At 38.2% G+C, this 23,252-nt stretch overlaps 1 protein-coding gene across 1 annotated transcript in view; it reads left to right on the top strand.

Moving 5' to 3' along the window:
- The first annotated feature begins 6,205 nt into the window (after nucleotides 1–6,205).
- Nucleotides 6,206–23,252, top strand: part of LOC126474690 (26S proteasome non-ATPase regulatory subunit 2-like) — a 209,118-nt gene continuing 192,071 nt past the window's right edge. Inside the window, exons 1-4 of the mRNA XM_050102168.1 lie at nucleotides 6,206–6,391; nucleotides 8,099–8,155; nucleotides 15,946–16,074; nucleotides 16,254–16,429. Of these exons, the coding sequence (XP_049958125.1) occupies nucleotides 6,206–6,391; nucleotides 8,099–8,155; nucleotides 15,946–16,074; nucleotides 16,254–16,429 (548 nt within the window). The remainder of the gene's footprint in view (nucleotides 6,392–8,098; nucleotides 8,156–15,945; nucleotides 16,075–16,253; nucleotides 16,430–23,252) is intronic.

The raw sequence follows: 23,252 nt of genomic DNA on the forward strand, positions 1-23,252 counted from the left end.
TGCTTACGGTTTTGTAAATATGATCTTAATAGCTTAAGGCTGTTATCTTTAACACCGTAAAAGTCCATTTTTTCGAGTAGCAGTGTATGTTCTACACAGTCAAAGGCTTTGCTTAGGTCACAAAAAGTCACCTGGGCAAAGCATTTATCTTCAAATACTTGATGGATGTATTTAACAACATTGTCTATGGCATTAATGGTTGACAGGTTTTTCCTAAAGCCATACTGTGATCCACGTATTAATCCTATGTTATCAAAGTAAACAGATAATAGAGACAGAATTTTTATCTCCTTTTTTATGTACTGGAACTACCCTAGACAGTTTAAGCTCATCAGGGAAAAAACCCTCCAGTATACACTTGTTTGTACAATATGTTAGGGGGTACACTATACAGTCTATTACTTTCTTAAGCATGTTACAAGACAGGTCATATATGTCTACACTGTCTGATGATTTGAACTGCTTCACTATTCTTAACACAAAACCAGGTGAGACCTCAGAAAAATTGAAGGTACTTGTGTTTTTTGATGACCTAGCAATATTTTTTGACAGTAACTGTGATGAGCTGATTTCAGGTTTAATTATAGCACTTCCTACTTCCTCAACTGATTTAATAAAAAAGTCATTAAATTCCTGGGGAGAGATACTAATTTTGTCACTTCTTTTATCTTTGGCGACACTATTTATAAGAGTCCATGCTGCTTTGCACTTATTGGTGGATTTCTCAATACTTCTGAGATTGTGTGCTTATTTGGCTACCACAATTGCTTTTTTGTACTCATTCCTAGATCTAATATAGGCTAGTTTAGCATGGTTGGTTTTCAGATTTTTATAAATATTGTACAACAACATAACTTGATTTTTCATAGTAGACAGCTGTTTTGTGTACCATGTATTTTGTCTATTTGGAACTTTTGCTTTTAGGACTCTGTCAGTTACTTTGCATTTCTTTATTGGTATGCAGTCATTAAAGTGTCCAAAAAATGCTTTGAGAAACCTATCAAATAGTACCTTTGCTGGCAGATAATTGCTTAGAGTATAATGTGTCTCATCATAACACAGGCCAAACCAATCTCTGTTAGAAAGGGACGTACGAAACCTGTCAATTTTCTCATCTGTGACTGGTCTAGTGACCACAACTCCTGGGACAAACTTATTTACATAACTCTTATCAAGAGGGAACCTACTTGTATAATTTAAAGATACTCAATCATGATCAGAATACGGAAATACTGTCACAAAACATGATTCTTCTGTTGTTTTAAAATTTACAAAAATATTGTCAAGACATGCATGTTCTCTTGTAGGTTTGTTATTGACTGAATGTAAGTTGCACTGTCTTAGTAGGTTTTGGAGTTCAATGACAGTACGTTTTTGTGTTGTGACATCGAATTCAGCATTCACATCTCCACCTATCACAATATCATAATGTATCCATCTAGTATCTGTAAGTACATGTAACAGCAGGTCCAGTTTTTCTAAAAATACATTGGTTATACCCTTAGGTGACCTGTACAGGGAAATTACAACTAACTTAAAACTGTCTATTACTATACCAGCAGCTTCAAAGTTCTGTTCATCACACAGAAAATCTAGATCTAATCTATTGAATGTACCGCTAAATGACTTGTTAACATATATTACCACACCACCTCTTAAATGCAATTTTCTGCAGTAGCTACTGGCTAGAATATAATCATCAAATTTAATAAATGTAAGTTCACTCTCACTAGCCCAGTGTTCACTTAAACAAAAGATATCAAACTTATTTTCTAATCCAAAGTCATTGACAATAAATTCTTTATCCCTTACTCCTTCAATGTTAAGATAACAGATTATAAAATCAAACCTGTCTTTCTTTACAGATGCACTATTTTGTTGAGAGGCTATTATATCTCTGGCACTATTTATCTTATGGGCTTCTTCCCCTTGCTGCCTTCTACTAAAAAATCATTTAGACGTAATGGAGGTACAGTTTTCCGTTTGCCCGCTACACTTGATACTGCTTCTACTCTTAGAGGTCTCTTCGCGTCTTCTTGTTCATGGCACGATCTAAGTGGCTGGGTTCCCACTGTAGGTAGTTCAAATGTTGCTGCAGAATGGACAGCTGGATCACCTGTTGGTACACTTGTTGCTGAATATGCTGCCAGTTTTGCTGTTTCTGTTGTCTTAGTTCCTGAACGAGGTGTTCTACCTGTTGTAACTGTAGTTACAGCTTCCTCTCTCCCAGCACATTCTTTTGTAATCAGTGATACCTGATGTGTTACTGCTGCAACTGGAGTACATGGTAGGGAAGATACTTTGCAGGCGTCCTTTACCAGTGGTAGTGGAATAGGATCACTTTTGTTACATATAGGAGAAACAATATCCACTACCATTTTGATCTTTTGACTGAGCAGCGATTTGCCCCATTTATTTAAATGCATACCATGTGTTGTGAAGTGCTGTCTTTCAAGATCGTCAATACTGAGGAAAAAAGCGTTTGAAGTGGTCTTGCAAATCCTTTCATACATCCTGTTTGCTTTTTGGATTTCTCTGTTCACACAAGAAGATTCAGTAAGGTCATGTCTGTGTGGAATGCCTACAACAATAACTTTTTGATCCTCTGTTGTACGTAGCACATCTCTTAGGACTCTGTTTGCTACTATTAGTTCATTCTTATATACGTCGTTTGCACCGCCCAATATTACAATGCATTCACTATTATTGTTTTTATAGTTTTTCAAAATTTCTTTTAGGCCTGCTCCAGGTTTCACAACACTTGTCACATTGAGATCCTGCTGGAAACAAAGAATTCCTGCAATTCCTCTTCCGTGGCTGTCAGCAAGCAAAACTGTAGGCCTACTAAAGTTTTTAGGAGTCACTTTGTTTGCAACATCGAGACAGTTACGTTTTACTGACTTATTGCGCTTTGTAAATTTCCTGTCCGCCGATTCCGATTCGTAGTCTTGGTGTGAGTTGCTTGTTTCAACATTTTTAAGTTCACAATCTGTAATAAGATGTTGAAATCGATTTCTTAACGGAACTTTTAACGCACTGGAAACAAATTTAGGTTTTGCACATTTCTTTGGTTCACTGTACTCTTGCAGTTGACCGAGTTCTTTATGTGATGGGTCAGATACACTTTTAATAATGTTTTCCAACAACAGAGCATGTTCTCTTGTGGCTTTCAGTTCTTTCTGCAGTGATTCGAGTACTATGATTTCACGATTTGCGCGGCACATTTCACTCGCTGCCAGACGTCCGTTACACTTTGTTCCACACGTACACGAGATGTTTTCTTGATTTATTTTCGCGAAGCACTGCGAATGATACCAAATATGCAACACTGAACAAATTCTAATGCCACTTGGTACTCTGTATTACGAATTGTTTACAGAGTTGACAAATAACCGGACGGATGTTACTCACGATTCTCGTTCAGGACGCCCTTCGACGTCTGCCGAGTACGCTCAAGTAAGGAACGTGAACGAAATTGTGCGTGCCTGTCGAAGACTGACTGGCCGAGAGGTTGGAGAAGAATTTAGACCTAACATTTCCGGTGGATCATGTCATGAAATCTTGATAAAGCGTCTTGGAATGCATCGTGTTGCCGTCAGTGTCGTCCCACGGCTCATGAGTCAAGACCAGAAAGACCTTCGCCTCACAGTCTGTGAAGAGCAAATGGATCGCGCAAATGATAACGAATGCAGTTTAAAACTTCAGCTTTCGTTTCGCTGTCTTAAACTGTCACACCTGACTGGTCAACAAGTGACTGGATGGAAGATTTAGAGCTACTCAGCGATTTTACATATGACCAGAATTTTCTCAGGTTCTCTGCCACATCTTTTGTTAAGGTATGGCGGTGGTAGTAGTTGTATGCTTCTCACATAGACCTTTTCACAAATGCACGAATCTCTACTAACCTTTGCTTGTTGTCATATTCGCATTCTCTTTTGAACCAAGAGTGCAACAGCCTCCGATTTTTCAGCATTTTTCGAATCTCGTTATTAAACCCTCGTGGGTCATTGCCATTCTTAATACACTTGTTGTTGTTGTGGTCTTAGGTGTGAAGGCTGATTTGAAGCAGCTTTCTCCCCTGTGTGGTCCTCTTCATCTCCAAATAACTACTACAACCTACATCCTTCTGAATCTGCTTACTGTATTCATCTCTTAGTCTCCCTATACGATTTTTACCCACCACGCTTCCCTCCAGTACTAAATTGGTGATTCCTTGATGTTTCAGAATGTGTCCAATCAATCGATCCCTTCTTCTAGTCAAGTTGTGGCACAAATTTCTTGTCTCCTCAAATCTGTTCAGTATCTCCTCATTAGTTACGTGATCGGCCCATCTGATCTTAAACTTCTACTGTATCACCACATTTCAAAAGCTTGTAGTCATGAAATCTTACTAGGCTCATAATTCTCCATACCACAGTTTACTGTCTGCTTAAACTTTGCCCATAATTCCTCTGCATCTATCTTACTGGAAATAAGTGATGTCAGTTCACTGTCTAACAGAGATGCTAACAACTGCTTATCTTCTGTTTCTAGCAGAAACACTCTTCTGGCCTCCTTAGCTAATTTATTAACTTTAGTTATCATAGTTGCTATAGTGAGATTGTGATCACTAATCATCATTTCTGTACTTATGTCGGCCTATTTGTAGCTACAGGGTCTTAGATATTTCCATTGGGTGTGGGCTGCCAAACTAGATGCTCAAGACAGTTTTCAGAAAACGTGTTCAAAAGTACTTCACATGACTGTCTGCCTGTACCCCCATAGACATCCCAGTTTATACCGGTACTCGATAGGTTAAAGTCACTTCCAACTAGTTATGCGTGATCTGGGTATTTACACACCAGTGACCATAGACATTCCTTGATTGACTCTAGAAATGACACAGCAGAATTAGGTTGCCAGTAAAAACGTCCAACAATTAACTTTGTTTCTCATAGACGTGTTATATGCAATCAGATAACTTCAACATTAATAGAGACAATATTTTGGTCAACTGCAATAAACACTCTCCCTCCTATAGCTTACACTCATTCTAGTCCACAAAAATCTTCATAATGGACAGGTCAACAGGTGTGGAAACTGTCTCAGGGTAGTGAGAAATGATCAGTAGTGTGAAGAGTGCATATCTGTTTCCCATTTTTGGCGCTGTGGAGCAACCATTCCTTGATTATGAAGAAAGAGCAGATGATCGTAAAACTCAAAGCTAATTTATCACTAGCACAGACATAATTAAATTCATTGAGAGCTGCAATTTGTAGCTGTAAAGTTAGGAATAGGATAGCTGATTCAATTGAAGTCATAAGTGCCAGATGAGGTGATAAGATTTGACCATATTCTATTCTTCATCTGATGTTAATGTGACAACACGACAACAACAACTGAACATCAGGAGGCTATAAAAACTGGCTAATAAACTTACTACAGGTTTTAGGTTCCCATTAGAAAAAAATATTTGTACCATTAATATTGGAGTACTAACCAAAGCTGAAAATTGATAACATTTTTTATTTTTTTTATTTTAGGAATGTGTATGATCCAAGCCCAGTAGCTAACCTGTATACCACACATTTAAGTCTTGAGAACCTCTATGCCACACATTTAAGTCTTGAGAACAAAAAGCATAAAATCATTGAACATTTTAGAAATGCCTGTACAGAAAAATTTGTGATGCTGACGGGTCCTGTCTGCTACAGAACGTTTGTAAGGTCCCAGCTAGATCAGGGCAGCATTACTTATGGATCAGCTTCACCCTCCTTTACTAAGAAGGGTATCACCTTAAGGCATCAGGCTATCAACATGTGCCTATGGGACCAGATCAGTTTTGGGTCTGTGGTTAGACCCTAGTTAATCATTACTCCACATACAGTAATGCCTCCTCATAGCAAGACAGACACTGAAAATATTAGCATCACTTCAACCATTGACCCTTAATGTAGTGGGTTGTCCGAACAATGAACAGATTTCAGGAATAGGTCACATGTGACCAAGCACTAGGGCTTTGTGTTAAAAATGTCTCATGAATTGGATGTGTGAGGCATCAAGATAAGGAAACAGCAATGAAACAAACTACCAGCATGGCATCTTCAAAGCCCAAAGTGATTTTATACTTGACAGAGAGCAAGAAATCTTGTGCTTCATAACATTTTTTAGAAAGTTTGTTTACTTCAGTTTTAGGAATGTGTGTCAAGATTTTACGATTGAGTATATGACTCAATTTAAGGAGAACACACTCAGTCGTTCATCTGTTTTGCCTGATAGAAACTTCCGAGTTTGCCTCTCAGAGCAAATAACAGTTTATGATGTCAAAGAATATGGAGCTCTGAAGGCACTGGAGCATTTGAGATGTCATAACAGTAGAAAGTTCACAGCTGATCAAAAAAAAAAAAAATTAGTACAGGGACACACTGTGTTATGAGGAAATAATGCTGTTGACAAAGCAAGCAATGGTGTGTGTACACGTGGCATTGTGTTTGTTTTCTGGCCCCCTGCATGCTGTAATCTTATTGTCAGACACAAGAGCCACTTACCAGTCCAAATATGGTGGTAGCAAGTGATAAACAAAAAACTATAGGTAATAAAATCAACCACCCAGACATGCAAGCGTGGATCTAGGGTAAGATTCTTGGGAGGGGAATGGGAGGAGATCACAGTTTTTCACTCCCCCCCCCCCCCCCCTCTCCCCTCTCTCCCAATTTTAACATGCTCACAAGAGTTGACTAGGATTTAATAATAACATTGAAGTATATATAATGTTTTAAGTTAATAATTTGTTTACAGTAATGGATAGTACCTTGCATTAGCATAAGCTACAAGGAGACTAATTTACACAACATGAAACTGAAGTGTATACTCATGATTACAGCAGTTCACATCGCATCATAATTGTGCACAGGTCTGCAGACTGTAGCTCTGTGAGTGCGTAAACGAGAGGAATGCTGTTTACTTCAGTTGTTTCTGACTCTGTGGGATAGTTAGCCTTTCTGTTATTTTTTCCTAGTGGAGGGTCTTCCCTTCCTTTCTTGTGTTACCATACTTCCTGTAGTTTGCCACCTCTACCTGTGGACTTACAATGGCCTGTTGTCATGTTTTCTGCAGCTAGTCAGCTGACAAATGCATCCATGTGGGCTAGCCCTTAAACAAGCAATTGGAAATTGTCCTGTATTAAGCATAGCTTGGAATTTTCTAGAACTCCCCACGTTTTTAAAGACAGTTATGAATCCTCAATATGTGAAACTTGTGGACTACCACTATAGATACGGTACTACATATTTCAACTATATGTTTCATATACTGAGGTATGGGAAGCCGCTTCTTGGTTGGAGACATGTCCACCAATCTAGCTGACAATGGCAACTGTGAAAACTTCTTATGAAATGTCAGGCCTCACCTATCGATGCAGCGAATCAATGACTTCCAAGTGGATAATTTGGCATCTGATTTGTAAGCAACCATTGCTCATATAACAGGCAGTTTGTCATTAAGAGATTTTTCAAAATGATTGGAGAATTTTAATACATGCAGATCATGTGTTTGTTGTGTTTGTTTTGACACAGCCACACATTCTGTAGAAATCTTCAGAATCTTAACACTATGTCATTTCAATTATATATCCTTTGTTAATCCATTTTTTTGATAAACTTTTGTTCTTCCATTTCATCTTTTCCTTTTTCAAGGGCTGTAAAATAATGAATTTTCCATTAATATGTTTTTAGAATCTGACATTGATAGAGTAATTGTGGTTCAGTTAACAGCATATGTGTACTAACTTTTTGCTGCGGCATACTCATGACATGTATGTGAGACATCTTATGAACGGTGAATTGATTAATAATGAATGTGTTTAATGTTTATTGTTGGATTGAAAGGCAGTATTTGGCCTCATTGCTATAACTCTCAGCATAATTTTAAAAAAAATTCTTATTGATTCTATCCTAGGACAACTTTTTTCCACTGTTAAATAACCCCAACAGTGGTTAGTGTACATGAATTGGGCATCATGGCATGCGGCCCTTTAATTTTTATTTCCTTTTCATATTCTGACTGTTTCTGTTGTTATAGATGCACTTGTAAGACAATTATATTTTTCTTTTGTTTTCAGTCTGAGGAGAACAAGCACATAGAAGAGGAAATTAACCTAATGATGGAAAAACTGAAGGTTAGTGCATTGATGCAATCTACATTCATTAATGTTTTAATATGCTTGACTAACAACATATTTTAAAATTGTAAAGAGATAGAATGTTAGGATGAGGGGAAGCAAAGATGAAGAAGGAGGTGTTAGAGAGAGTACTGTACTAGGATAAAGGTAGTAAGTATATTGGTAAGCACTGTTCCAGCTTCAATCCCAAGACGATATAATAGAATGAGAAATTAATATGAATACAGGTAAACAAAGAAGAATTAAAATAAATAGTACAATTACTAACTGGGAAGGCAAAAGGGAAGAAACAGTGTGAGACGGGGAAATGTGGATAAAATAGTACTTGACTAAATAAATAAAAACATAAAATAGTGTAACTATAATATCAGGTCTTGGAAGGGGGGAGGAGGTTATATTAAGAGATTATTTCCAAGAGGTTAACTCAGGAAGTGATAGGTGTTTATTATTCTACCATAAAGACTACATACTCTTATTTATGTGGATTACCTATCAGGATACACAATTGGTGACACCAGTTAGGAACTTTCAAGCCTTTCTATGAAGAGTATTCTCAACTATTGGCTAAATTCAACACAGACAATGGACAACAACAATAAGCTATTTCATGCCATCATCAACAACATTAACAGACTCTGCAACATATGAGTTTTGGAGCTTTCTCATCTGTCAAATGTGAACATTGATCCTATGCAGCGCAAAAAAATATGCTAATTCTGCAGCATTCACTCAACACAGTGTAGTGAATAAATGTGCCAAAGCGGGACCACATTTCAAATCAATGACCTATTCTCTGCCAGATCCAACGTTTACCCACACTGTGCCCACAATTATGGGCTCAGCCCTTTATGCCAATCCTAGTTCAAATGTGATTTGTGGTAATGGGAAACACATTTCAGCAGCAACAAGTGATCAACAATGATGAACAGTTTACTTTGGTTATTATTACTTTGGACCTCTAAACCACAGCATTAGTTTCAGACATTATTGTGCACCTGCCACCAGATTGAGCTTACAGAAGACTAGAAGATAAATTTATTTCTCTCTTTACAATATCCATCAACCTCTGGTTCAGACAAATGGTACATCAGGAGAAACACGTCACCATGAAAGGTCTGGTGGCATCTGTGTAATTTACTAGAGAGCTCCACAGTGTCTGACAATTTGTTCCTACACATTCGGCAGCAACAACTACTGGCACAAGTATGAACAGTGTTGGCAGTATACAATGATAAATAACTTCACAAATTGCAGGTTGTCAACAGGGTCTACACAATACTCAAATTGCCTGCAACAACTGACGTGACAACATCGATGGACTTGCTGGCCAAATGACTTAGCGATGTCGGTCATGCCGATAGCATACTTGTCAGCTGAGATGTTCACAATATCCATTGCATGATTCATTGCACCCTCAGTGGATTTTCCTTTCCTGAAACCATACTGTGGGGGGCTCATGCTTTCTAATTTTCTGTAGTCCCTCAGGCAGTGGCACCGAAGCTTTCACTTCCTCTACTTTGGCAACAGCATTTACCAAGCAAATCGGCCTGTAAGATCTTGATTCTCTTGGGTCTTTATCTTCCCCTTCTTTAGTGTAATGGTATTTGAGGTTTCCCAGATTCTGGGCACTCAACCCCGCAAAAGACATTTGTTTAATAACACTGTTATATAAGGCACAATTTGATCCACTATCTGATGCAAAACTTCTGCCTGTATTTTATTAGGTTTTGATCCAGTAGCTGATGCAACACTTCTGCCAATATTCTATCAGGTTCAAGCGCTTTCTTCTTTTTTAACTTTATTATTCCCAGCGTCACTTCCTCCTGGGCAAATGAATTCATAACACTGTTATTCACATGCTTCTCTATCAATTCAGAGCAAAGTTGCTGATGGAACTCTGTGTCTTCCATTGTTGTATCATCCAGCAATCAAGTTGTGAGTATGCGCTGCTCTGATGTTTCCCTCTCTGTTGTCATTGTGCCATTGGATCTTCTCAAGGTTGATAATACAGGGGGTGATCGAGCCTTATTTGTTGTGAGTTTTTGTGGAAAACCCGAAACATCTAGTTCGATTTGGTCCTTAATGTATGCCTCCCATTTTTGTATTCATGTTTGGTGTAGCGTGTTTTATATTATTGTTTGACTGTTCAATAGAAAATCAGCCTACTTTGTCATTCTGTTTCCCCTTATGATATTTGTTAGTATATCTTCACCTGCCTTAAGGACTATGAGGCAGGACTCCAGGGAATTATAAACCCTTTTGACTTCCTAACAAATGTTGGGATCACCTTGTCTCGTGCCATCTGCAGTACTCATACCAGTTCATTTGCTTTGGTGTCAACAGCAAATATGCTTCCTTGCAGTGGATATATTTTGAATTCTGCCTCTAAAAGTTCCCAGTCTGCTCTGAGTGGATTGTATAGTTGCTCGGGCCGGATGTTAGTGTGTAAGTCATTATCTGTGTTTGTAATTGTGAAGTAAATGAGACATGATCACTTGTTGTAAGTCCGTCACAGACCTTCCAGCTAGCAATGTAGTCACTGACTTTCAAGTTTGCAAAGGTGATATCTATATTTGTTGCCACACTTGCACAATTTTGGAAAGTAGGTGGTTTTAGTGGCCTAGTAATGACATGAAGGTCAAGTTCTTGTGTAGTGTACTGAAGGCAGAGTCCTCTTTTATCCATCACTCTGCTAGGCCACAATGTTGATTTCACGTTTGTGTCCACTACAAAAATGTGTCTGTCATGTTGATGCATTGTTTCTGCTGTTTTTAATTCTTCTATGTGTGATTATATGTCTTGACTGTACAGAAAATATTGATTAGTTATGTAAAATTTTTGTAAGACAGTCATTATTTCTGTTGTCACCGCGTGTCCATCACAGAGTTGATGTGTCTTTGCCACTGTCATGTCTTTATCCAGCACTACAATCATGGCCACTGGATGGTGACCTGATTCTATGATCTGTAATGTAACTGACATTTGGGTCAATACCCTGTTTCTGGAATGTGGCTCCTGAACACATAATCGCAAGTCCTTGTATCACCATGACACTGTGCATCGCATTTATTGGGCAGATTTTAATCATTTGTCTCTGTTCCGTCGCATTTGGTGTGCAATTTGGTTGTAAGTGAATGCCATGGAAACCTAGTGAGCACATAACTATGGAGCCAGTCTAACCTGTCTGTTTGGCCATGTATCATCAGCAACTCCCTGTAGAGATGCTATCAAGTGTCTACTGCCTCCTCTTAAAGATAATATCAGGTAGAGTCTGCAGTTCCTTTGTATTTGTAGGCAAGTTGTTGACACTGAGCTGAATAAGATCAGCTTCCTCCATGACAGGAAAATTTGTGGTACAGCCTTCTGGATGACTGTGCCTAAGTGGATGGCTTATTGCTATGGTTAATAAATGCTTATCCTCTAATTTAGCAAGTCTCACTGTGTTTTCACACATTTCATAGACAGACTGCAGGTCCGGCCATAAAGTTCTTCCATTTTTCTTCTCATGTCCATCACAGTTTGTATCCTTTTCGTAGTTCCTGTAGCCGTATGTAGGTTCGATGATTTGTATATTTCCGTAATCTTCCTCTATTAGCTGTTGTGTGCTATCCCACTCCACTACTACAGGGTGTTGTGTGCCGTCACATCTCGCATTTATTGCAATTTCAACTTTTTCTGAATTTGGTAGTATATGCTTCTTTAAGTCTTCATTGTCCAGAGGTAGGCACGATGTCCATTCCTTATTTTCCTTTCTTCTTAGCCACTTGCAGAAACTCCACTCCTTCTCTCCATTATTCTTACCATTGGTCTTTTTATTGTCCATCTCATTATTGCCTCGTCCATATGGTCAGTCATGTTTGGTTTGTGTTGCTATGCGTCTTCTCATTCTACCCTTCACAGTGGATGAGAATATTTTGGCCATTTTGGCTCTTGCAACATCTCACTTTCTTTTCGATGGAGGTTTCCATTTCTTACAAAGATGACAGGTAATTTTATAATCTGCTTGATCAGTGGGTTCAGGTTTAGTAGTTTTCTTTCTGGACAGTGTTTCATCTTCTTCAACTGTCACCAGTGGATTGCACAATGCACAATCCATATTCAGTTCTTTGAATTTACCTCTCCAAGAACATTTGGTACATCACAGTCTTTACCTCATTGGCTGCATGATTTTTTTCCTTTTCACATATGTTGTGCACATTGGAGCTCACTTGGTATTTTTACAGTTCATTTTTAGATGGTCACACTCTCCGCTGTTGGAGCATCTTGGCTTGTTTTCCTTACAGTACTTTGCAATGTGCCGTTAGTCATGGCAGTTTGGTGAGTGAAGCATAGTCCTTTGTAATGGTTGATTAAAATCCATTTTATATTCTTTTCTGCATAACCAATTGTGCTCTTACTTTTAGATTTACCTTGGGTACATAATTTACTGTCAGCTTCACCCATGGGCGTGTTTTAAACATGGCTTTTGTTTCTTCTAAGAATTGCTCCCTATCTGTCATTCCCTCCAAGTTCTGTTAATATAGTGATTCAATTAATTTACTTTCTGGCATAGTAGCTGGAACATTGTACACCAGTGGTCACAAAACTTCCTTCACTGCGGGCCAGATACCTGAGAAAATGATGAGTGTGGATTGCACCATCATTCCATACAGCATTTACAGGTCAGAACAATAGCCCCAAGAAAAAAGATGAGGAGCTAAGTTCAGCACTCCATGTTAATCATGGGTGATTTATCAAAGAAGGCAATGTTAGCAGAAAGGTAGTTACATTAGATCAAGTATGCACATATTCACATCTCACAAACTAACAATAAGCAGCAAAAAGCGTTAGTGAGATTTGTGAAACTGGCATTATATTTTCAAAATTTCAGCCATGTTTGGTTTGGTATTGCTGCATCCAATCAAGAAAATTGTTTTCAAATATTCATCAGTCAGTCTCACTTGGTGTGCTGACTTCACGTACTTCATTTTTGAAAATGTTTACTCATAGACATAAATGCCATAACAGTGGCAGATTTATTTAGTTTCCGAAACTCAACATCAGATAAGCAGTGATAAAATTCAACAAGGTTTCCTTCTATGTACTTCTCTTTCAACAAGTCATTTGCTTGCGAATCAGTGAAGGAAGTTCAACTGGCACAGCATCAAGTTTACAGTCATACAGATCTGGAACAAAAGAGTGCCTCTCAGTTCTATCAAAATATGATAATATTTTGAAAAAATGTCTCTTTAGCTCATGAATATTTTTCTTTTTTCAGGAAACAGAGTTGACCTCTCCCAGGACTTGAACGAATATGAGAAATGTTTTCTCCTTCGAGTTGTGCTTCAAACAATGACAGCTTTCTTCGAAATCCTTTGATGATAGTTTGCGAATCACAGACGAGGTTATCCCTTCCCTGAAATTTCAAACTCAGTTCATTCAGGAGGGAGATGATGTCAAGCAAAAATGATTACTTTGACAACCAGGCAAGATCTGACAGCTGTGGATCAGCTCTCCATTTCAGTGAGAAAAAAATATGTTTCCTTTTGGAGCTTACAAGAACAAAACAGGGCTTTACTGCAGCTGAGCCACTTCACTACTTTATGATAAGGCAAGTCACAGAAATCTGAATCAGTTTCTTAAAAAAAAGCCTGGAACTGATGGTGACTGGTTGCGTGTCACGGAACGCACTGTAACATGTAATTCTCATGTAAAATGTTTGTAAAGGTGGTTTGACAGAGCGTGTTCCCAACAGAACATGAGAACACATCTGCAGATCCTTGTGTATGAAGATATCTTGGTCTATATGTCAGGATGCCAGTGACAAATTAAATATAGAAATGAAACTCTTGACTTTCTAAAGTTGGGACAAAGGTTCACATGATGGGTGGTCATGTTGTTGCTTGAAAAATTCAGAAAGGACTGTGAGTGGGTCACCATACACAAATTCTTCTGCAGAAGCTCCATTGTCAGATTTAACAGCTGTAACATCAGTAACATGGCAGAAATGTCTCATGTACCATACATTCATCAAGCAAATCAGGTATTGTCGGCATGCCGGATGAACAGCTGTCACAGGACGGATCCAGCCTGTGGGCCATAGTTTGCCGACCCCTGTCATAGACTGTCACTTTCGGTCTACACTTCTAGGTGGCTTGCATATCATTTCTTTATTTAGCTCTGAATTTTCTTTCAGCTCCCTGATTTCTTCTTCTGTTTCTGTTTCAGTTATGTCTTCATTGTCTGCTGCCTTCGTTTTCTTGATTCTTATCTTTTCTTTCCTCAGGTCGGTTACGTCTACCACAGGTGTCTATATTTCCTTTTCGTCTTTTTTGTGCTTGGTCTTGATAAATAGTATGCTGCCCTGCTTGGCTTGTGTGGTCTCCGTCTTTCATTTTGTGGTGACCATCTGAATGAGTGGACAAGTGACTGCCACATTAGCAAATGAACAGATCGTCTTGTTTTTGTTTTCTTCCCTAAGCATGGCATTGTCTTTTTCTAATTGTTCTATATGCCCAGTCAGTTTTGCTTGTGATATTGTCCAGTGAGTGAGTTTGCATTTCAACTCTAGTATTTTCGCAGCAGTAGCCATTCTGGTTACAAGGAATTCCTCATCGGTGTATAGTTTTATGTCCTCACGTTTGTCCAGCTGCGCATTACTTCTTTCTGAAGGCTCAGAAGTTTTTGTGGAGGGCTTTGTTGCAATCTCTGTGTTGCTTTTTGCCTGATGCATGTTTCATAATATGTAAATGAGATACCTTGAAGTTGATATGTTGATACTCTCGTATATGTACAGACGTCATTGTTACTGACGTGTCTGCTGTCTCTGAGTTGCCAATGTCACACACCTCCCTGCCACCGAAGCTGATGCCCCCTAGTGGCCGAAAGTGTGACAGCTAGTGCTGGTGTCACTGCACGTGGCCTGAACACTGATGCTTCACAATCCAATGTGGCACACCACAACAACCCTCAAGCATAGACATCCTGTATAGTGGCGTGCCCTTAAAAGAACTTGTCAAACTGGTGTGGATCTTTCCCTCAAGTATTCCAGATGTCTCACAAACACCTCACACCATGACCAGTCCAGAGTCATGAGATCACACTCCCTAGACACTGATCAGCCCCATCTCACAGCATGTGGATAGCCTTTGCTGCAGCTAGTCAGCTTCATGGGCACCTCAAGATCTGACTTACACAAGGCTTGGTTTTTGGATCAAGTTGCAGTGTAAAGACATTCTTGAAGGTCTGCACTATAGTACTGTATCCCAGTGATGCATTTTATGCTGGTGCCTTGTGAGATTATCGACAAGTGCACAGGATCTCTCTGAAACTTATTTTTATTATCTTTGCCGTAATCTGTAAGTTTACTTCTTATCCTTATCTTTTTGACTTAGTACATTTTAATTGATGAATAAAAGGTTATTTCCATATCTTGAAAGATTACGTACTATTTCTTATGTGGATCACTTATCGGGCTACACTGTCTTTGACCTCTTTCTCCCTCTAATCTGATACTTTCCTTCTATCTTTTTTCCTCCCTCTTCCTCACAACTTGTGGATCCCCCACAGCCTAAGATCTGAGTGACCTGTTCCTCCATTCTAATCTTTCCAGTCTGTCCTTCTTCCCTGAGGAAGCAGATAATAGTTACGAATAGTAGGAAAATTTTCACTTTTAAATTTGTGTAGTAGGCAATATTGGTGTTTCCCCTCGTTATGGTAAGTTTTGGTTAACTTTTCTTCTCTTTGTACTTTTTTAGTTTTCTCAAGTGAACTTTCCTTTTGATACTAACAATATATTTTCTTTTCAGGAAGATGATTACAGCCAATATAGACATGCACTTGAAACTCTTCGTAATCTTATCCGCTCAGCAACAACCTCAATGACAAGTGTTCCCTTTCCTTTAAAACATATGCGTTCTCATTATCCTTCGCTCAAGGTTTGTGTAATTTTTTTTGCCATATATTATAGAAAAGTGCAGTAATCTGGTAATCAAATGAAAGTTGCTTCTTCCAACAAATTTATGGCATTCTATTCTGCCACAACTTCTAATAAATATCTGCAAAGCCGTACTCTATTTTTCTCTGAAATTTATTTAGATACCATTTCTTATAACAGGAAATTCACAGAAAAATGAAAGAAGGGAAGACTCGAAGCCTGTGTGCAGATGTAATATCTGTTGTATCAATGACTATGTCAGATGTTAAAGAATTAGAAGGAAAACGAGAGTGCCTCAAATATTGCCTCCAAGGTCTGCAGAGAGATGTTGCTGATTGGGGACATGAATATGTCAGGTGGGAGATGTACACTTCTATTCTAAATATTACTATAAAAGTAGGGAACTGGACTTATTCCACAGAATTTTATATGGATGTCAGTAATCCCATTATCCCTGTTTGTTATCAGAAGAAAAGCAGTTATTCATGTATAATTCATAATGAAAAGTAATTAATTTTAATTTTTTTTCACATTTGTTTAGTAGTAAGTAGGTGCAGGTAAGTAATTGCAGATTGTAAATAATCAGGATTGCCACAGATTCCGGAAATCAGGGAATATGAGGGAATTTCAAACACATTAGGGAAATTTGAAAAAAAAAACACTGTAAAAATCTCATTTTTGTGTCAGTAGATGAAATGGTTTGTTTACTGAGGTGTCATGCATCATCACTGGCTGGGTGCAACTGAGTATGTGCACGACTTCCCCATTCCCCAATTCCTACTGCTTCTCCCCTTCCTATCATGCCCCTCGGCTTGCGGTCAGTGCTGCCACCATTTCTTGCTGCTAGCCTAGCAGCTGCCAAAAAGAGCCAGGGAGGCATGAGGAGTGGTTTATTTGGATATTATTCTCAGAGATTGTAGACACAGCAGCCAGAGATGGCGGTCATGTGTGCATGAGTTGTGTCTGAGTGATTGTGTGAATGTGTATGTGCTCTCATTTTCTGCCAAAAGCTGTGGCTGAAAATTTAGATGTGAGATTATGATGGTTTTTTTTTTCTACTTGCCTGTCTGCAGCTCAGCAGTCATCCTATCCTCCTCATTAATAATTCTCAGAGTATTTGAACAAGTTATCTACTGCACAGATTGATCACCGTGGTCTCATTTTATCAACATGCTGTCTGAGGCTTGTGAATAGCTGGCCACATGAGTGGATTTCCGCAACAGGCCAAAACCACAGACCATTTCTGTGGGTATCTGTAATGGATCAGGCTTGCTGATCTGAAGCCATTCGGTTCCCAATAATGTGCAGGCTCTGCCTGTCAGATCTGGTCTCACCAATCTGTCCGCATGCTGGGTCTGTTTGAGTGTGATGTAATGCAGCGGATTTTCATGGTTTATCCATGGACCCAGGACTGCAATCCTCCTCAGCAGGCCAGAGGCCATGGACAATGGATTTCAGGAATTACAGCTGTCTCACCGAACATACGTTGTACATTGTGACATTTTATAGAAATTTTATTTGTTCTGGCTCATTCTGGCTCTTCAAAAGTAGTTTATGTGTTAGAAAGTATGGACAATAAGAAGAAGAAATTTGTGTCAGTCACTGGTGGTTTGTATGCTATGTACTCATATATTTCTCAAAAGAAAAATCATAGCTGTAAAATAGTAGATATAACACAGTGGGCAATAACCAACAATAATGAACATATTAGAACCAACATTTTATTGGCAGTCACCTGCAATATTGGTTTACACAATTCTTCCCTGCCTTATACACTTCTTTCAAGAGGCCTACCTTTTCTGAGGCTATTTCTGAAATCAGTGAAGGTATTTTAAATCTGTCTTGTTACTCCAAGGAAATGTATATTTTTGTCACTGAGTATGTTTCATTTGTTTCATTTTATTGAAATAAAATAACATCAGTGGTTTTAATGAAACACAGATACCATTTGGCTTGCCTTCCCCATCCAACAACAATTCATTAAAAAAGGTGTTGAATTTATCACTTAAGATTTGTGCTCACATCAAGAAACACCATTTGCTTGCAGTATTATTATTATTATTTTTTAGATATTTCCTCATTTGCACTATCGTTTCTTGTACCATAGCTGCAAAGATAGTTTGTCAACTTACTTCGTAACTTACTCTTGAGATCTCAAAATCTGGCAGGAAAAAATGCTAAAACTTGTTTGTAAATCAGGAAAATATCATGACATTTCACGTGGGAAAACTTGTGGCAACCCTAATAATGCTCCTGTATTATCTTGCACACTAACATAATTTTAATGTCCTCCAGAAGCTACGTTTTCTAAAGATTTTGACAGATTTGCTGTGTAGTTACAAACATGTTCATCACCAGTCAACTGCTTTGTCTAGAGCAGGTTACTTAGTGGATTACCTCATAAATGAAGTACAGAGCACTCCATGCTCCATGGAATATTGCAGCTGCTTGGGCCAGTATGACATATCTTGTGAGCTACAGACTTTAGCTTTTGCAGCTCACATAACAGCCAATAACATACACTATTTTGAGGGTGAATCTGTATTAAAGGAGTGAGAAGTAAAGGACATATGGAAGATATGTCTCTGCTCAAAGTACATAATATGTTTATTGAGCTTTTTCAGTTTGACATTTACTTTTCTAAGCAAGAGTAATATGGATACTTACATTATTGGATCCTGAAAAACTGGTATTTGTAGCGTGTCTGATGGTGTTGCATCATTGAGTGAAACTGAAAAATGAAAGCTGAATTTCAATTTAAAAGATGTTGATTTCTTCAAATCTTGTTTCAGAAGACTTTATATTCTGTTTTATTGTAGTTTCAGGTGTTTTAATACGATCTTGGTCATAAATGAATATCATATTTCTGTTGACAAAATTATGAATGGGATAGATTGCTACTCATCACAAGGACGACACATTGGGTTGAAACAGGCACAACAGAAAACCTGGTGGTGGAGGGAGTGTGGTGTCACCGCCAGACACCACACTTGCTAGGTGGTAGCTTTAAATCGGCCGTGATCCATTAGTATACGTCGGACCCGCGTGTCGCCACTATCAGTGATTGCAGACCGAGTGCCGCCACACGGCAGGTCTAGTCTAGAGAGACTCCCTAGCACTCGCCCCAGTTGTACAGCCGACTTTGCTAGCGATGGTTCACTGACTACAGACGCTCTCATTTGCAGAGACGACAGTGTAGCATAGCCTTCAGCTACGTCATTTGCTACGACCTAGCAAGGGACCTTATTCAGTTATTATTGATATTGATATTGTGAATCATGTACCGTCAAGAGCGACGTTCATCATTAATGGAATAAAGTTGAGTATCAAACTTATTACGTCCGCTTTCTGAATTCTAATTCCTTGTCATGTTCCAGACCTCACGTCAGTATAGTCCTTCCCTCCTCACGCCAGCCTGCGTGAGCTAAAACGCATGCATTTCGGCCTCCTCTAGTAACATGGTGTTGGCTCTTCTGCCAACACAACAGGGGGTATCCACATAGCCTGGCCTGTAAAGCAGCCGCTGAAATCAAGCATGTTATGTTCACCTGCATGTTGTGCTGCAGGGTGGTCCACTTTGCTCCTGGTCACAGTTATCTTTACAGTGAGTAGCAATCTGTGCTATCCATAATATTGTTGGTATTCCAAGGTGGACTTCTCATTGTCATATTTATGTTCCTTTTATTTATTTATTTATTTATTTATTTATTTTTTTTTTTTTTTCGCGGATGAACATATTCTGTTTTACGAATGAACTGACACCTGTTCTTTGTACTGCAATGATGGATTTAACTTATTCAGATGGTTAGTTACACTTGCTATAAATCCTGAGTCTCGTATCAGTTTGAGTTACTTTCTTCTTCTCCTTGTGAGAAAGAGATGAATTTACTTATTAATGGGAAACAAAGCATCTATTTATTTTTCCTGTTTGTGCCGTCAGGTATGGTGTGATCCCAAAGCCTAACAATTAATATATTTAAAATCCTATGAACTACACAGGCCAACAATGGAAAAACTTTTTTGCTGAAAATACCTTATTCTTATGTTTTTTAGGATGGGAACTCCAAATATGATACTTAAAAAACTGTGTTACCCACCATTTCTTCACATTTTATGGCTAAATTTATGAAATTAAGAGATTTTTTAAAAGAATTTAACAGCTTTTATATAGTTAAAATAATCTAAAAAGGGGGTGTAATGAATGTAGATGACATTGGTAGCACTGCTAAAAAACATTTGCTGTCAAAAAAAGGTCGATTCTATTTTTATGTTAACAGACGGTGTTTTGTGAACTGTCAATCTCACTTTCCCGTTTCCTGTACGTGTACTCAGTACAATGTATAATTGTGGTTGTAAAACTCCGCTGACAGTTTTTGTTATATTTGTGGGAATTTGTGATTAAAAAACACCAAAGAAACATTACAAACTTCGTGAAAAATGTTTATCTATCATACTTGGTGATCAAGATAAATCTTGGGCACTGCATAAGGTATGTTATGTGTGTGTTGAAGATCTGAGAAAATGATCCAAAAAGGAGAAAAAAGCCTTTAGATTTGCTGTTCCTATGATATGGAGGGAGCCAAGAAATCATTTCAATGACTGCTCTTTTGCAGTATTGATATCACTGGTCATAATTCGAAAAACAAGAAGGTAATAAGGTACCCTAATCTTCCGTCCTTCACCCGACCAGTAGGGCATTGTGTAGATTTGCCGGTTCCTGAACCACCAGATGATTTAAATTCTATTCCAACAGAAATATTTTCTGATGTACAATGTGATTTAGATGAACCAGATGATAATGAATTCCATTGTAATACAGAGAGTCTAGAGCCCAAATTGTTTACTCAGGCAGATCTTAACGATTTGGTTAGGGATCTGGCCTTAACGAAAGAAAAAGCTGAATTGCTTGGCTCTAAATTAAAAGAAAAGAACTTATTGTCAGTTGAAACCAGCATATACATGTATAGAAATTGAGAGCAGCAGTTTTCCAAGTTTTTTCAGCAAGAAGGTGATTAAGTGTACTGCTCAGACAGTCCCGGTCTGATGAATGAGTTTGGTATTGAATACAAAAAGGAAGACTGGAGGCTGTTTATTGATTCATCCAAAACTAGTTTAAAGGCTGTTTTATTACACAGTGGTAACATGAATGCATCTATACCTGTTGGACATTCTGTACATATGAAAGAGAGCTATGAAAACCTAGAAATAGTGCTAAATAAAATACTCATTCCGCTCATGGTTGGATGATATGTAGCAATCTAAAAGTAACATGCATGTTCCTTGGTCAGCAAGGTGGCTTTATGAAATTTCCGTGTGTGTGGATGGGACAGTAGGACTAGGTATCAACACTGGTGCAGAAAGAACTGTGAGGGAGTCTTTAAAACCTGGTGAAAAGAACATTTTACGCATAAGCCTTGTAGATCCAAAAAACGTGCTCCTATCACCTCTACATATAAAGTTAGGCTTAATGAAACAGTTTGTAAAAGTTTTGCCTAAAGATGGACCATGATTTAAGCATCTCTGTCAAAAGTTTCCACACCTTTCAAAAGCTAAACTAAAAGAACGTGTCTTTGTCAGACCTGGCATTAGAAAATTGATGTTAACTTTGAATCCACAATGACCTTTAATGAGAAAGAAGCATGGATATGATTCGAGCAAGTCATTACAAAGTTCTTAGGACATGAAAAAGATCCAGAATATGTTTCTATTATAGCTACAATGTTAAAGAAATTTAAAACTTTAGGATGTTTAATGAGCCTGAAAGTTCACTTTTTGAACAGTCACCTTGATTACTTCCTGGAAAATATGGGCGATGTTAGTGAGGAGCAAGAAGAGCGTTTTCACCGGGACATTAAAGTGATGGAAAAATGCTACCAAGGCCACTGGAGCACCAACATGATGGATGACTACTGTTGGTCACTTCACCAAGAAATTCAGCAAGCAACTCATCATAGAAAAAGTTACACAAGAAGCTTCAAAGAAAAAAAGAGAAAGAAAATACAAACCAATTCCAGCTGGAAAGTGAAACCTCTATTAACACATTTCATTGTTTTAAGTAGCTTACTGTAAATACAAACCATGCTTATGTTGTAACAAAGCATTTCATTAATTTCCCTGTTTACCGTATAGCATAGGATTTTTATACTACATAGTAAAAAGCATATTGCTCAAAAACTATGGGTGATACAAAAAAACTAAGGCTAGATTTGGATTCAGCTCATAAAAATCTATAAAGATCAGCTATCAAAGTAGAAAAAAAACTTTTCAAAAAAAATTTTCGTTGGCCTGTGCTATTAGTGATTTACAGAATAGAGTTGTTATAAATGAGAATATCTGTCTGGAAAGTCATGCTTGGTAAAGCATTCTGGGATGGGAGGTATGCTGGCCCTGGATCGAATCCACTCAGCAGATTAACAATGAGGTTCAGTGTATCAGCCAGCCTGCATGTGGGTTTCAGGTGGTTTCCCACATCCCACTAGATGAATACTAGGCTGGTGCTGAAGTCCCACCTCAGTTCCATATTTGTAAACATTTGGAAAACTTTCGATCACTTACACATAAATACCACTGCACAGAGATTGTTGGGGTACACACAGCCCCATCCCAGGGTGTAACAGGGTGGCAACAAGAAGAGCATCCAGCCACCCCTTAAATTATCCATACCAAATCCACTAATAACGATGCCAACTCTGTGCCAGTGTGTGACAAAAGCACAAGAAAAAGGAGAAAAGAAGAAGTTGCTATAAATGAGAGACTATGTCTTTGTTAATATATACATGTTATCTACCTTTATTTCTATACGTGTTCTTTATTCCTATTGATATGTCAGTGTTCTGAATATTCTGTGCATGATTTAGTATAATAAAATGTTTCTTTGGTGCTACTTTAAACTAGGATCACTATACTTAATTGCTTTACTGAGTATTAAAATAGAAAACAACAAGTTATGGGCCCAGGCTACCCACATCCACCCAGTAAACACAGTTTGTTGAACATACAAATCAAGAAATAACTAAGGTCAGTGATCTATCTGAAGCCAAAATTATTACATTAAATTAATTATTGCTTACGGAAAAATTGAAAGGAGAAGAGAACTACAATATTTGGCATTTTCCAATGAAAACATTTCTTAAAAATGAGATGCTATGGGAATGAGTCTCAAGTGAAGTAAAAGGACAA

The sequence above is a fragment of the Schistocerca serialis genome, chromosome 4 (assembly GCF_023864345.2).
Source record: "Schistocerca serialis cubense isolate TAMUIC-IGC-003099 chromosome 4, iqSchSeri2.2, whole genome shotgun sequence".
NCBI classification, from domain to species: Eukaryota; Metazoa; Arthropoda; class Insecta; order Orthoptera; family Acrididae; genus Schistocerca; species Schistocerca serialis.